The sequence below is a fragment of the Boleophthalmus pectinirostris genome, unplaced genomic scaffold (assembly GCF_026225935.1).
Source record: "Boleophthalmus pectinirostris isolate CB_2022bp ecotype Guang Dong unplaced genomic scaffold, ASM2622593v1 HiC_scaffold_4, whole genome shotgun sequence".
Classification (NCBI taxonomy): Eukaryota; Metazoa; Chordata; class Actinopteri; order Gobiiformes; family Gobiidae; genus Boleophthalmus; species Boleophthalmus pectinirostris.
Genome location: NW_026571353.1, coordinates 40,868,307 through 40,885,058, shown reverse-complemented (window position 1 = coordinate 40,885,058; position 16,752 = coordinate 40,868,307). Strand labels below are relative to the sequence as shown.

Genomic DNA, 16,752 nt, shown 5'->3' with positions numbered 1-16,752 from the left:
AACAGCTCTGCGCCACAAACTGCACTTCTGCAACAGACGAGTCCCCAGACCAAGACCAGACCAAGTCCAAGACCAAGACCAGACCAAGACCAAGACCAGACCAAGACCAGACCAAGAGCAAGACCGGGGACTTTACTGGAAGAAGCAGGACTAGACGAGCTGCAGAAGGTCGAGAACTTGATAGTCATGGTGGTTTTGAACGGGTTTCGATGGGTCTGAGCTGGTCTCTGTGGATCTGAACCGGTTTTGAGGGGGTCTAAACGGGGTCCAGACCGGGACCAGGAGGATCTGAACCGGTTTTCAAAAGACTGAAGGTGAAATGTTGTGAGAAAAGCAGAAGAACTTAGAAAATGGAGGACGACGTGAGTAAGAAAGGAGCTCTGTTCCTACAACAACAGAGATTTGGAAAGGTACTAATACTTTTACTACTACTACTACTACTACTACTACTGTTACTACAACAACAACTACTACTACTGCTACTACTATTACTACTGCTACTACTACTACTGGTACTATTACTACTACTACAACTACTACTATTACTATTACTAATATTACTACTGCTACTATTACTACTACTACTACTACTATTACTACTACTACTATTACTACTACTACTGGTAAAATATATGCAGGCACCAAAATAACAAGGAGATAGTACTGCAACTTCTGTTACTATTACTACAAAGAGTTTGCAGAGAAACCAGGACAACAAGAAAGTACTACTACAACTGCGACTACTACTATAACTGCTTCTACTACTACTACTACTACTATAACTGCTTCTACTACTACTACTACAACTGCGACTACTACTATAACTGCTTCTACTACTACTACTACTACTACTATAACTGCTACTACAACTTGCCCCAGTCCAGATATATTGCATATGCAGCTCTTGATGTCAAAATAACAAAAGTATAAGCAAGCACCAGTACAGTAGAAAGTACTACTACTACTACTAATACTAATACTAACACTGCTACTACTAATACTAATACTAACACTGCTACTACTAGTACTAGTACTTACAAAAGTATATGCAAGCTTCAGGATAGTAAGAAAGTACTACTATTACTACTACTACTACTACTACTACTACTACTACAACTACTTGTACTACTACTACTACTACTACTACTACTACTACTAAGACTGACAAAAGTATACACAAGTACCAGGACAGGTCAAAATGAGTCGGCTGTGTACTGTCTGTAATTATAAAGTGTTTGGATGTCTGAGTATCAGGAAGTGTGTGTTAGCATGCTGTTTGATGTGACTGTGGCAGAGATGAAGGAAGTGCGCGTTAGCATGCCATTTGATGTGACTGTGCTGTTTTGTTGCAGAGATGGAGGAAGATTTGGTGCGTCCTGTTCAGAGAAAGTCACTGCTCCGTGTCCAGACTCGAGATCTACGACTGGAACGAACGCAACGACAAAAGTATACGCAAGCACCAGGACAGCAAGAAGGTACTACTACTACTACTACTACTACTACTACTACTACTACTACTACTACTACAACCGACAAAAGTATACGCAAGCACCAGGACAGCAAGAAGGTACTACTACTACTACTACTACTACTACTACTACTACTACTACCGACAAAAGTATACGCAAGCACCAGGACAGCAAGAAGGTACTACTACTACTACTACTACTACTACTACTACTACTACTACTACTACAACCGACAAAAGTATACGCAAGCACCAGGACAGCAAGAAGGTACTACTACTACTACTACTACTACTACTACTACTACTACTACTACTACTACTACTACTACCGACAAAAGTATACGCAAGCACCAGGACAGCAAGAAGGTACTACTACTACTACTACTACTACTACTACTACTACTACTACTACAACCGACAAAAGTATACGCAAGCACCAGGACAGCAAGAAGGTACTACTACTACTACTACTACTACTACTACTACTACTACTACTACTACTACTACAACCGACAAAAGTATACACAAACACCAGAACAGCAAGAAGGTACTACTACTACTACTACTACTACTACTACTACTACTACTACTACTACTACTACTACAACCGACAAAAGTATACGCAAGCACCAGGACAGCAAGAAGGTACTACTACTACTACTACTACTACTACTACTACTACTACTACTACTACTACAACCGACAAAAGTATACGCAAGCACCAGGACAGCAAGAAGGTACTACTACTACTACTACTACTACTACTACTACTACTACTACTACTACTACTACTACTACTACTACTACTACTACTACTACTACCGACAAAAGTATACGCAAGCACCAGGACAGCAAGAAGGTACTACTACTACTACTACTACTACTACTACTACTACTACTACTACCGACAAAAGTATACAAGCACCAGGACAGCAAGAAGGTACTACTACTACTACTACTACTACTACTACTACTACTACTACTACTACTACAACAAAAGTATACACAAACACCAGGACAGAAAGAAGGTACTACTACTACTACTACTACTACTACTACTACTACTACTACTACCAACAAAAGTCTACGCATGCACCAGAACAGCAAGAAGGTACTACTACTACTACTACTACTACTACTACTACTACTACTACTACTACTACTACTACTACTACTACTACAACCTGTATATGTTTGCGGTTGCTAGGTAACGGTCTGACCTGTGTGTGTGGTTGCTAGGTGACGGTCTGACCTGTGTGTGTGGTTGCTAGGTGACCGTCTGACCTGTGTGTGTGGTTGCTAGGTAACGGTCTGACCTGTGTGTGTGGTTGCTAGGTGACCGTCTGACCTGTGTGTGTGGTTGCTAGGTGACGGTCTGACCTGTGTGTGTGGTTGCTAGGTGACAGTCTGACCTGTGTGTGTGTGGTTGCTAGGTAAGGTGACGGTCTGACCTGTGTGTGTGGTTGCTAGGTGCTGACGGTCTGACCTGTGTGTGTGGTTGCTAGGTCTGAGGTCTGACCTGTGTGTGTCGGTTGCTAGGTAACGGTCTGACCTGTGTGTTTGTGCGGTTTCTAGGTGATCCGTCTGTCCTCGTGTATCCGCGTGACTCCGGTGGACGTGGACGGTTCTCCCAAAGACACCAGCGCGTTCCTGATGGAGACCACGGAGAAGATCTTCGTGTTCGCCGTGGACAGACTCCAGGTGGACGAGTGGACGCAGAAACTGTGCGAGATCGCCTTCCCCGTGAGTGTCGGAAAAACAACACAGGAGACGGACGCACTTTAGCAAACAGTCACTTTAGAACTTTTTATTGACCTTTCAAAAGCGTCAGCACTTAAAAATATGACACGAAACCGATTCTTGTGAGATTTACGTCAAGTTGTGGTTTCCTCGTCAAAAATAGAGCTGGAGTTTTGTTTGTTTCATACATGTTTAAGTAACACTTTATTATTAATCTGTTTATGTTAGGCTGGTCCGTCAAACCCTGATAAAAAATAAGTTTTACATAATCTCGTTTGGAACCCTGCTTTAAGTTTTAACTTCAAAAGATAATTTAAGAAGACATTTGGAAGAAAAACGAGATGTTTTAGAGGATGTTCAAGCTGCATAAAGTTTTCTAGAAATTGATAAAATTTGTGTTTTCAAATAACTTTTTACAGACTTTATGGACTTTCTAAGCAACTTTTATGCAAGTTTCAGTTTGTAGTAGTAGTAATAGTAGTAGTAGTAGTAGTAGTAGTAGTAGTAGTAGTAGTAGTAGTAGTAGTAGTAGTAGTAGTACCTTCTTGCTGTCCTGATGTTTGCGTGTACTTTTGTCGGTAGTAGTAGTAGTAATAGTAATAGTAGTAGTAGTACCTTCTCGCTTCAAATTATTTGAATAATCCTTATTTATTTGGTTCTGTGTTATAGTACAGGCCCTACAGTGTTTTGACCAACCTCTAAATATTAATTTGTAAAAAATTTGGACCCAAATATTTTGGCTAAATGCAGGGTTCTAATCTAGAGAATCTAAACAACTACTTTTTTTTGGACCACCCTAGTCTACTAGTCAGGCCGGCGCCACCGAGTGCCTCCACTCAGTTTCATTTCTCTCCAGTGACTTGATCAGGAATCAGAAAACACTAGATGATTTGTAAAAACCCCGGAAGTGTGAGTTCAGGCACCAGCCAATCAGAGAAGAGACAGACATTCTGTGTTGTCAACAATTCCCGAGATCAAGGATTTAAAGTCGGAACAAAGAGAATGTTTGGTGAATTTTATCAAGAGGAAAGACGTTATTGTTCTTCTTCCTGTGGGATTTGGAGCTTTACATACGTCACGACCAAACAGCAGCGACTGGTTAAATAAAAAAAGTACCCGTCTACTGTCGAGCGAACGAATCCTAATGCTGCGAGGTCACATGGTTTCTATGAAGTGAACCCGTCTGATGAATCAGGCGACTAGTCTACATCTCCAAAGCTCAAAATACTCTGTTCCACCTTGTGATGTCATGAAGTGGTAGTTTTCAAGTGAACAGCTCCTTTTACATTTACTTCAGTAGAGATTTGTGCAGAAATTCCAGGCCTAAAATGATCCAAATGATTCTAGTGAAAGTGTGTGGAGTGTAAAAACACAGTGGAGCACTTCCTGTATCACCACATGATGACATCACAAGGTGGAACAGAGTGTTTTCTGTTTGAGAGAAGAGCTCAGTTTAAATCTGCAGGTTTGTGCGTTAAACATGTGAACGAAACAAAACACAACTCTAGGTCTGATTGTGACGAAAAATAGCATCAGTTGACCTTCTGCCAGAAAAGTTACACAGTGCACCTTTAATTACGGCAGCTCAGTACAACTTTCTACAAAATTTGACTTGATATTTTATTAAAAGCTTTATTAATCTTTCAGTAAAAGTATATTTGTACAACAGTTTTCTCAGTAAGGCATTTTAAAGGTTCATTGTGTAACTTTTTTGGTCTGTCACCTGCTGGTTTCCATGGAGATGTACAACATTAAACACACATCTATCCAGGATTTATTCATTATGAGCTCAAAAATACAACACTTCTCTGTGTGGACGGGGGCGCCTCTCCACAGATCTGACCTGTAATGAAGCCTGTAGTTGTCTCACGTTCTCGACAAAACAAGAACATCTCCACGAAGGAAGTGACGGGGCCTGCACCAGAAAAGTTGCACAATGCAGCTTTAAAGACAAACCCACATCCCTCCAGCCTCCTGCCGCACAACAACACCTGTCACACACTTTGTCTGGTGCACACTTATCTGTGACACGATGTGTGTGTGTGTGTGTGTGTGTGTGTTTGTGTTGTTGTGTGTGTTTGTGTTGTTGTGTGTGTTGTTGTGTGTGTGTGTGTTGTTGTGTGTGTTTGTGTTGATGTGTTGTGTGTGTGTGTTGTTGTGTGTGTTTGTGTTGTTGTGTGTGTTTGTGTGTTTGTTTGTGTTGTGTTGTTGTGTTGTGTGTGTTGTGTGTGTTTGTGTGTTGTTTGTGTGTGTTGTGTGTGTGTTTGTGTGTGTTTGTGTGTGTGTGTGTGTGTTGTGTTGATGTTTGTGTGTTTGTGTTGATTTGTGTTTGTTTTGTTTGTGTTGTTGTTGTTGTTGTTGTTTTGTGTGTTTGTGTGTTTGTTTTGTTTTGTGTTGTTGTTGTGTGTGTTTGTTGTTGTGTTGTTTGTTGTGTGTGTTGTTGTTGTTTGTTGTTGTTTGTTGTTGTTTGTTGTGTGTTTGTTGTTGTTTGTGTGTTTGTTGTTGTTTGTGTGTTGTGTGTTTGTGTTGTTTGTGTGTGTTGTTGTTGTGTTTGTGTGTTGTTGTTTGTGTTTGTTGTGTTTTGTGTGTGTTTGTGTGTTGTTGTTGTTTGTTGTTTGTGTGTTTGTTGTTGTTTGTGTGTGTTGTTTGTTGTTTGTTGTTGTTGTTGTTTGTTGTTGTTTGTTGTGTTGTGTGTGTTGTTGTTGTTGTGTGTGTTGTTGTGTTGTGTTGTTGTTGTTGTTGTTGTTTGTGTGTTTGTTGTTGTTTGTGTGTTTGTTGTTGTTTGTGTGTTTGTGTGTTTGTTGTTGTTTGTGTGTTTGTTGTTGTTTGTGTGTTTGTGTGTTTGTGTTGTTGTGTGTTGTTGTGTGTTTGTGTGTTTGTTGTTGTTGTGTGTTGTTTTGTGTGTTTGTGTTTCATGTGTGTTGTTGTGTTGTTGTTTGTTGTTGTTGTTGTTGTTTTGTGTGTTTGTGTGTTGTTGTTGTGTTGTTGTGTGTTTTGTTGTGTTGTTGTTGTTTGTGTGTTTGTGTGTGTTGTTGTTGTTGTTTGTGTTGTTGATGTGTGTTTGAGTCGAGTTTACAGAGAGTGGTCGAGTTTACCAGAGGACTTGAGGAACAGGTCCGACTCGAACCAGAACCAGAACCAAGGAGCCACGGCCGGGATGGAGGACAACTCCCTGTACAGCCAGAGGGAGACAGGTACGAGTCTCTAGAACGACACCGAACACACAGAGACACAGAGACACAGAGACACAGAGACACAGAGACACAGAGACACAGACACAGACACAGAGACACAGACACAGAACAACACAGAGACACAGAGACAGAGACAGAGACACAGACACAGAGACAGAGACAGAGACACAGAGACACAGAGACAGACAGAGACACAGAGACACAGACACAGACAGACACAGAGAGACAGACAGAGACACAGACAGAGACACAGAGACAGAGACAGAGACACAGAGACACAGACACAGAGACACAGAGACACAGACACAGAGACACACAGAGACACAGAGACACAGACCAGACAGACAGAGACAGAGACACAGAGACACAGAGACACAGAGACAGAGACAGAGACACACAGAGACACAGAGACAGAGACAGAGACAGAGACACAGAGACAGAGACACAGAGACACAGACAGAGACACAGAGACAGACAGAGACACACAGAGACACAGAGACACAGAGACACAGAGACAGAGACAGACAGAGACAGAGACAGACAGACACAGAGACACAGAGACACAGAGAGACACAGAGACAGAGACAGAGACAACAGAGAGACAGAGACAGAGACACAGACAGAGAACAGAGACACAGAGACACAGAGACACAGAGACACAGACAGAGACAGAGACACAGAGACACAGAGACAGAGACACAGAGACAGAGACAACAGAGACACAGAGACACAGACACAGACACAGACACAGAGACAGACACAGAGACACAGACACAGAGACACACAGAGACACAGACAGAGACACACAGAGACACAGAGACAGAGACACAGACAGAGACACAGAGACAGACACAGAGACACACAGAGACACAGACAGAGACAGAGACACAGAGACACAGAGACACAGAACAGAGACAGAGACAGAGACAGAGACACAGAGACACAGAGACAGAGACACAGAGACACAGAGACAGAGACACACAGAGACACAGAGACACAGACAGAGACAGAGACAGAGACACACAGAGACACAGAGACAGACACAGAGACACAGACAGACAGAGACAGAGACACACAGAGACAGACAGAGACACAGAGACACAGAGAGAGACAGAGACAGAGACACAGAGACACACAGAGACACAGAGACACAGACAGAGACAGAGACACAGACACACAGAGACACAGAGACACAGAGACAGAGACACAGAGACACAGAGACAGAGACACAGAGACACAGAGACACAGAGACACAGAGACAGAGACAGAGACAGAGACAGAGACGCAGACAGAGGGAGACAGGTACGAGTCTCTAGTGCAGAAGTGTCAAACTCATTTTGGTTCGGGGGCCGAATCCATCCGACTTTGATCCCAAAGTGTCCGGATCAGAAAACTCATGTCATATAAACCCCAAAAATAACAATAAGTTCAAATATTTGTGCAGAGAAACACAAATCTATTACAGAAATCTGTTTTAATTGATGAACTCTTTCTTTTACAAAATATTATAATATTATGAACAACCTGAAACTTTAAGGAAAAATGCAATTTCAACACAAAGTTTTAACATGAACTTGTTTGAAAATAAGAATAAGTCCATTTTTGTTGTAAAATCCTGCACTCGGCTCCACTTTTCTCATGTTGGACATTTTTCTGATGAGGGTGTCACGGTCAACAGTCAAAACGATCGTCCTTTAAGAGCGTTTGGAAAGAGACAAGTCTTCATTTGTGCTGCTCTGGTGGGAGGGGCCACGTACAGAGACGCTGGAGACGCTGCTGTGATAAACACCACAGAAAATTAACAAGGTTTTAATAGAAAATATCATTAAAATATTTGAGTAGAAAATCAGCTGAGGGCCACATTAAAGGTCTTGGAGGGCCGGATCCGGCCCCCGGGCCGTATGTTTGACACCTGTGCTCTAGACCAACATCGAACACAGAGAGACAAAGAGACACAGAGACAGAGACACACAGCGAGAGACACAGAGACAGAAAGAGCAGATGTCTCCAGATTTGCTCCTGTAGCCGTTGCATCCTGAGCTTCATGAGACTTGAGACAAACGCAGTGGTGACATTTCTCTTTCTTTAGTTCACGTCTTTATCTGTGTCTTTGTTGGAGCAGTGTCGTGTCAATCCAAACCCTTTCATTTTGTCGTCTTTTGTACGTTAGCTTTTTGAGTTATTTTTAAAGATAATACAGTAAGAGCTGTATGTCTGTTATGAACAGTTGTAGGGAGTATTATCTGTGTCATAGGGGTGAGTTTTTGGACAGACTCAAAAATACCTAAAACAACAACAAACAGACATTCTGACTGTGAACGGGGTCGCCTCTCCACAGATCTGACCCGTAGCTTGGTCTGGTTTAGTGTCCATGAAAATAGAACAGTTTAATGATGAATTTCTTTATATTTCTTCTTTATATTTCTTTTTTTTTTTTTCTTTGTGAGTCTTGTGGTGTGTGGTCAGAGTCGAGTTATGTTCCACTAAAGAGGAAGTTCTGGGTCTGACTCTGACGGGCTTAACATGGGTTGTTTAAAAATACCAGAGTCCGACGTGTGAAAGACGACAGTGGAAAAAGTTGGTGTGAATGTTGTGAAAGACATGTGAAAAAAACGAGTCAAGTGTTCGAGAAAAGAGAAGAAACACCTTTTGACAATTTTTGAGAACAGACTGTGGAGTTTTTAGTGAAGCCAAAGCATCACCAGATCTGAGGATGAACTTAGACGAAAAGTTTACAATCCCACAATCCCTGACTGTACTTTTAGAACGTGAGCAGCGGCTCTACTCCGAGCTCCTCTCTGTGCCTGTGAGGAAACTCTGAGAACTTTCACTGAGACACGAAGGCGACTGAGAAGAGCTCTGGAAATGTTTTTTGGAAATTAGTTTGGGTTGAGTCCGGGGCGAGTCCCGGTTGTGTCCTGGCTGAGTCCAGATTGAGTCCCAGTTGAGTCCGGGTTGAGTCCAGGTTGAGTTCCAGGTTGAGTCCTGTTGAGTCCGGTTTGAGTCCAGGTTGAGTTCCAGGTTGAGTCCTGTTGAGTCCGGTTTGAGTCCAGGTTGAGTTCAGGTTGAGTCCTGTTGAGTCCGGTTGAGTCAGGTTGAGTCTGGTTTGAGTCCAGGTTGAGTCTGTTGAGTCCGGTTTGAGTCCAGGTTGAGTTCCAGGTTGAGTCCTGTTGAGTCCGGTTTGAGTCCAGGTTGAGTCTGGGTTGAATCTGGGTTGAGTCCAGGTTGAGTCCTGGTCTTTGGTCTGTTTTCAGTCCTGGTCGAGTTCTGGTTGAGACTGGGTTGAGTCCTGGTAGAGTCCGTGTTAAGTCCTGGTTGAGTTCCAGCTGAGTCCTGGTTGAGTCCCGGTCAAGTCCCGGTCACTTGTCTGTTTTCAGTCCTGGTTATGTTACGGTTTAGTCCTGGCTGAGTCCTCGTCTCTGGTCTGTTTGCAGTCCTGACTGAGTCCTGGATGAGTCCCAGTTGAGTCCGGGTTGAATCCTGGTAGAGTTCTGGTTGAGTCCAGTTTGAGTCCTTCTCACTGGTCTGTTTTCAGTCCTGGTTGAGTCCTGGTTGAGTCCTGTTGAGTCCTGGTTGAGTCTCGGTTGAGTCCTGGTTGAGTCCTGGTTGAGACTGGGTTGAGTCTGGATTGAGTCCTGGTCTCTGGTCTGTTTTCAGTCCTGGTTTGAGTCTGGTTGAGGTTGAGTTGAGTCCTGGTTGAGTCTGGTTGAGTCCTGGTTGGTCTGAGTCCTGGTTGAGTCCAGTTGAGTCTGAGTCTGGTTGAGTCCGGTGAGTCCTGGTGATTGTCTGTTTTTCAGTCCTGGTTGTTAGTGTTTGAGTTCTGGTTGAGTCCTCGTCTCTGGTCTGTTTACAGTCCTGACTGAGTCCTGGATGAGTCCAGTTGAGTCCGGGGTCTGGTGAGTTCTGGTTGAGTCCAGTTTGAGTCACTGGTTGTTTTCAGTCCTGGTTGAGTCTGGTTGAGTCTGGTTGAGTGGTTGAGTCCAGTCCTGGTCTGAGTCTTGAGTCCTGGTTGAGTCCAGTTGAGTGGTTGAGTCAGTCTCTGGTTGAGTTCCTGAGCCAGTTGAGTCTGGTCTTGAGTCTGTCTCTGGTCTGTTTGCAGTCCTGACTGAGTCCTGGATGAGTCCCAGTTGAGTCCGGGGTGGAGTCCAGGTTGAGTCCTGGTTGAGTCCTGGTCTCTGATCCAAAATGAACAAAAACGTGACATTTCTTAAAAACTTCGGTCTCTAGTTTTATTCTAATTTACTTTTTAACCGTCGTCTGTCGCTCTCAGCATGAATCAGCATTTTTATTTGTAATTATGAATCATGGCGTGTATTTTTTTTTTTTTGGGGGGGGGGGTGTAGGAACAGAGCGAGTTCAGATGTGGTTAGTGTCGCACGGTTCGACTATTTTTAGAATCTGCAGAAGAAGAGCTGAACAGGAAGTGCGGTCTGTGTGACAGGAAGTTCACTTGCTCAAAACTAATTCTCTTTTTAGATCGCACAACCAGAACCTTCTTAAATGATCGTCTCTGCTCCTGCGGCGAACCGTTTTAACTTTTAAACGCTGAGCTGGATATTTATTCCAGCTATCTCCAAATCGTTTTGCCGAGTCAGAAAGAAAATTCCGGAAATCTGCATCATTTTTCCAGTCCGGAATTGTCATTTCAAATATCTGCAACTGAATTATAGATATTTATAATTCCAGTTTGACATATTTACAATTTGATTCTGACTAATCATAACTCAAGTTCAAGATATTTTTAATTCACCTCAACTGAAGTCCTGGTTGAGTCCTGGTTGAGTCCTGGTTGAGTCCTGGTTGAGTCCTGGTTGAGTCCTGGTTGAGTCCAGGTTGAGTCCTGGTTGAGTCCAGGTTGAGTCCTGGTTGAGTCCTAGTTGAGTCCTGGTTGAGTCCAGGTTGAGTCCTGGTTGAGTCCTGGTTGAGTCCTAGTTGAGTCCTGGTTGAGTCCAGGTTGAGTCCTGGTTGAGTCCTAGTTGAGTCCTGGTTGAGTCCAGGTTGAGTCCTAGTTGAGTCCTGATCTCTTGGTTGAGTCCTAGTTGAGTCCTGGTTGAGTCCAGGTTGAGTCCTAGTTGAGTCCTGGTTGAGTCCAGGTTGAGTCCTGGTTGAGTCCTAGTTCAGTCCGGGTTGAGTCCTAGTTGAGTCCTGGTTGAGTCCTGGTTGAGTCCTAGTTCAGTCCTGGTTGAGTCCTGGTTGAGTCCTGGTTGAGTCCTGGTTGAGTCCTGGTTGAGTCCTGGTTGAGTCCTAGTTCAGTCCCGGGTTGAGTCCTAGTTGAGTCCTGGATGAAAAAGTAGCCCATCCGCGCATCTCTATTACACACACACACACACATTTACACACACATTTACACACATTTACACACACACATTTACACACACACATTTACACACACACACACACACACACACACACACACACACACACATTTACACACACACATTTACACACACACACACACACACACATTTACACACACACATTTACACACACACATTTACACACACACACACACACACACACACATTTACACACACACATTTACACACACACACACACATTTACACACACACATTTACACACACACATTTACACACACATTTACACACACACATTTACACACATTTACACACATTTACACACACATTTACACACACACATTTACACACACACATTTACACACACACACACACATTTACACACACACATTTACACACACATTTACACACACACATTTACACACACATTTACACACACACACACACACACATTTACACACACACACATTTACACACACACACACACACACACACATTTACACACACACATTTACACACACACATTTACACACACACATTTACACACACACATTTACACACACACACACACATTTACACACACATTTACACACACACACACACACATTTACACACACATTTACACACACATTTACACACACACATTTACACACACACACACATTTACACACACATTTACACACACACACACACACACACACACACATTTACACACACATTTACACACACACACACACACATTTACACACACATTTACACACACACATTTACACACACACATTTACACACACACATTTACACACACACATTTACACACATATTTACACACACACACACACACATTTACACACACACATTTACACACACATTTACACACACATTTACACACACACATTTACACACACACATTTACACACACATTTACACACACACATTACACACACATTTACACACACACACATTTACACACACACATTTACACACACACATTTACACACACATTTACACAACCATATACACAGAAAACCATTAACCAGAAGTTGCATTTATCAACATTGCGGCACTTCCGGACGTTGTGAAAAAACTCTTTTAACTTGAACTTCTGTCTTTTTTTTTTTTTTTTTTTTTTTTTTTTCCTTGTGGTCATTTTCAAGCTCGGTTTTCTGTATTTTTGCGTAACAATTAGTCCCTCAAACCTGGGACCGTCCCGGGGAAACAGCGACCGATCGGTGACACACGTTGGACTCACCAGCGTCACAATCATCACTATTCTAACTTTATGTTCCGCAAATTCTGAATGGAACAATAATTCTGTGGAGTCAGCATTTGTCTTTTTTTTTTTTTTTTGGTACATTCAGATTCGAGCCGTAGCGAGTTGAAAAAATAACTTCTGTGGCTCATGATTTATTTTAAACTAAACTAAACTCAAGTGTTTCTGCTGCTGTTTCACACGGCTCAGGGTTTGTAATAATACTGAACAAGTTTGATGGAAATTTTTACAGTTGTGTCACGAGCAAAAATTTATTTCAGAATTGTCGTTTATCAGCGTGAATGTGTCACAGCCAGAAGTGAAAAGTAAGTAAAATATTTAGGAATCTTTACATAAATGTGAAATGCAGTTTTGAAGGTTTTGCAGTTTGTTGAGCTCAGTTTGTAAGAGAACCAGCTGGAAAGTTTCCCTGAAGTCTACACTTTAAGAAACTAAATTAGTTAATCTATATACATATATTTAAAAAAAAAAAGTCATTATATATATTGTACACGTGCAAGTTACAATATATCTCAACACATTTGTTCATACATACAAAAAAATCATCAAAGATTATGTGGTTTCAACTGCGTTTCAGTCCTGATTGAGTCTCTCGTTTCAGTCCTGGTCTCTTGTCTGTTTGAGTCCTGGTTGCCTCCTGGTTCAGTCCTGGTTGAGTCCCTTTTCAGTCCTGGTTTAGTCCTGGTTTAGTCCTGATTGAGTCCTGTTTGAATCCTGGTTGAGTCCTGGTTGAGTCCCTTTTCAGTCCTGGTTTAGTCCTGGTTGAGTCCTGGTTGAGTTGAGAGTCCTGGTTGAGTCCTGGTTTCCAGTCCTGTTGAGTCCTGGTAGAGTCCTGGTTGAGTCCTGGTTGAGTCCTGAGTTGAGAGTCCTGGTTGAGTCCTGGTTTAGTCCTGAGTTGAGTCCTGGTTAGAGTCCTGAGTGGTGAGTCCTGGTTGAGTCCTGGTTAAGTCCTGGTAGAGTCCTGGTTGAGTCCTGGTTGAGTCCTGGTAGAGTCCTGGTTTAGTCCTGGTAGAGTCCTGAGTGTTGAGTCCCTGAGTTTCAGTCCTGGTTGAGTCCTGGTTGAGTCCTGGTTGAGTCCTGGTAGAGTCCTGGTTTAGTCCTGGTTGAGTCCTGGTAGAGTCCTGGTTGAGTCCTGGTTTAGTCCTGGTAGAGTCCTGGTTGAGTCCTGAGTCCTGGTTTGAGTCCTGGTTGAGTCCTGGTTAGAGTCCTGGTTGAGTGAGTCCTGGTTGAGTCCTGGTTGAGTCCTGGTAGAGTCCTGGTTGAGTCCTGGTTGAGTCCTGGTTGAGTCCTGAGTCCTGGTTTAGTCCTGGTTTAGTCCTGGTTTAGTCCTGGTTTAGTCCTGGTTGAGTCCTGGTTGAGTCCTGGTCTCTTTCAACTGTGCTTTTCACATATTTGAATGAAACACATAGTTAAGAGTTTAGTTCCTAAAATTGATTCTGAATCATTTTTGAACAAATTCTGTAGTTTTCTAAGTTTCTTGTGTTGCGCTGTTTACAAATTATGTTCATGTAGGTGACGAAATAATTAATATTTCTCTCCAAATCAACAGTTACAGATGTTATAGGACTTGGAGAACAAGAAAAAAATATTTAAAATACGATTTCAGTAAACTTCTGCGAGCAAATGAGGATATATTGATATTATAAACTGACAAAAAACGCTCCCTCCAAGAGAATGGGACGCTCAGACCGGGACTTTCAAGCCAGGGGGACGTTCGAGCCGGGATACGTTTGTAACATGAAATCGTATCTACAAAATGGCTGCCACACATAGACCGTATATATAATTGGAAGTGCTCCGTGCGGCTCTTCTGGCTCCTTCTGGCTCCCGTTGACTTCCGTTAGAATATTGTGGCTCCTCTGTCTGGACCTGCTGATGTGAGACAAAACAATCCGTGTGTCGTTCGTTTATTCGTTTTTCAAAATAAAACCAAAAATGAGAAAACGAAAAAACAACAATTTTCTTCATTATTTGTCTCCAAAACCAAAATGAAAAAACAGATAATGATTCGTTTTTTCAGTTTTTGATTTTGTGTTTAAATGAAAAATGGAAAAAATGGATAAAGGACTGAACCAGGACTAAACCAGGACTAAACCAGGACTAAACCAGGACTAAACCAGGACTAAACCAGGACTAAACCAGGAACTAAACCAGGACTAAAACAGGACTACTAAACCAGGACTGAAACCAGGACTAAACCAGGACTAAACCAGGACTAAAACAGGACTAAACCAGGACTGAACCAGGACTGAACCAGGACTAAAACAGGACTAAACCAAGACTGAACCAGGAGGACTGCCAGGACTAAACCAGGACTAAACCAGGACTAAAACAGGACTGAGCCAGGACTAAACTAGGACTAAAACAGGACTAAACCAAGACTGAACCAGGAGTGTCTGGAGAGGCCAGGGTGATCAGGACTGAGACCTGGACCAGGACCAGGACTAAAACCAAGACTGAGACCAGATTAGTCCTGGTTCAGTCTGTTATCCGTTTTTTCCATTTTTCATTTAAACACAAAATCAAAAACTGAAAAAAAAAAAACCAGAATCATTATGTTTTTTTCATTTTGGTTTTGGAGACAAATAATGAAGAAAATTGTTTGTTTCATTTTCTTTCTTTTTTTTCTTATTTTTAAAACAAATGAACGAACGACACACGGACTCCTGTAGATTTTAAACTGAGTTCTTCTTCAAATGCACAGAATAATTTTTGCGTAACACAGTTTCTTTCAGGTTAGAACCAGCCTCCAGGAAATGAATGAAGTAATGTGCGTATTTCTGTGTGTACTGTGAAGCGGCTGTGTGTACTTTTGTGTACTGCAGTGGAAACTTGTGGTTTTTTTTCCTCCGGCCTCGGTTTTATCTTCACAGTAACAACTTCCTCCTCAAACCAAACGATGAGACTCTGTGACGGACACGAGCTTCTGCTGCTTCAGGCGTTTTATACTCACGCTTCAAAAATAAATATAAGACGAGAGGTTTGGGTTTTATTGTTTCTACAAATAGTTGGTTCAGTCCGGGTTTAGTCTTGGTTTAGTCCAGGTTTAGTCTTTGGTCTCTTGTGTTTGCAGCTCTGTGTCAGTGCTGGTTTATTGTCTGTTTCAGTCCTGGTTGAGTCCAGTTTCAGTCCTGGTCTCTTGTCTGTTTCAGTCCAGTTTCAGTCCAGGGGCCTCATTTATAAAAACTGCGCAGGAGTTGTCGTAAGTTAGTGCGTACGTCTAGTAGCCACAAGAGGCGTGCGCCACACAAACTCCATATTTAGAAAACCCACCGCACGCACCAAACCAGTAATCTTTGCTTTATAAATCCACCTGCAACTACAATTTGCGCACGTAAACCTACGTCACGTCACGCCCCCTCACACCTCCACCTCACCATAAAAGGACAGACCACGCCCCCCTCACACCTCCACCTCACCATAAAAGGACAGACCACGCCCCCTCACACCTCCACCTCACCATAAAAGGACAGACCACGCCCCCTCACACCTCCACCTCACCATAAAAGGACAGACCACGCCCCCTCACACTTCCACCTCACCATAAAAGGAGGATGTAAAGTGACTGGTGAATGAGATTTCCCTAAACATGAGCCGATAATCAGTGGGTTTGATCGAGACACGCGGGACAGAGGGAGGAGGAGGCTCCACACAGCACCACGTGATCACGACAAACACTTTATTAAAGACTTTATTAAACAAGGTTTAATAAATAAATACAAAACTAAAAGTGACAACAATGACTCATCTGTTCATTTAATCATA

General features: G+C 42.6%; 1 protein-coding gene across 1 annotated transcript in view; it reads left to right on the top strand.

Moving 5' to 3' along the window:
* LOC110159186 (docking protein 2-like) overlaps positions 1-16,752 on the top strand; it is a 31,861-nt gene continuing 15,109 nt past the window's right edge. The window contains exons 1-4 of the mRNA XM_055161881.1: positions 1-410; positions 1,353-1,475; positions 3,044-3,217; positions 6,291-6,402. Of these exons, the coding sequence (XP_055017856.1) occupies positions 351-410; positions 1,353-1,475; positions 3,044-3,217; positions 6,291-6,402 (469 nt within the window). The 5' untranslated portion in view covers positions 1-350. The remainder of the gene's footprint in view (positions 411-1,352; positions 1,476-3,043; positions 3,218-6,290; positions 6,403-16,752) is intronic.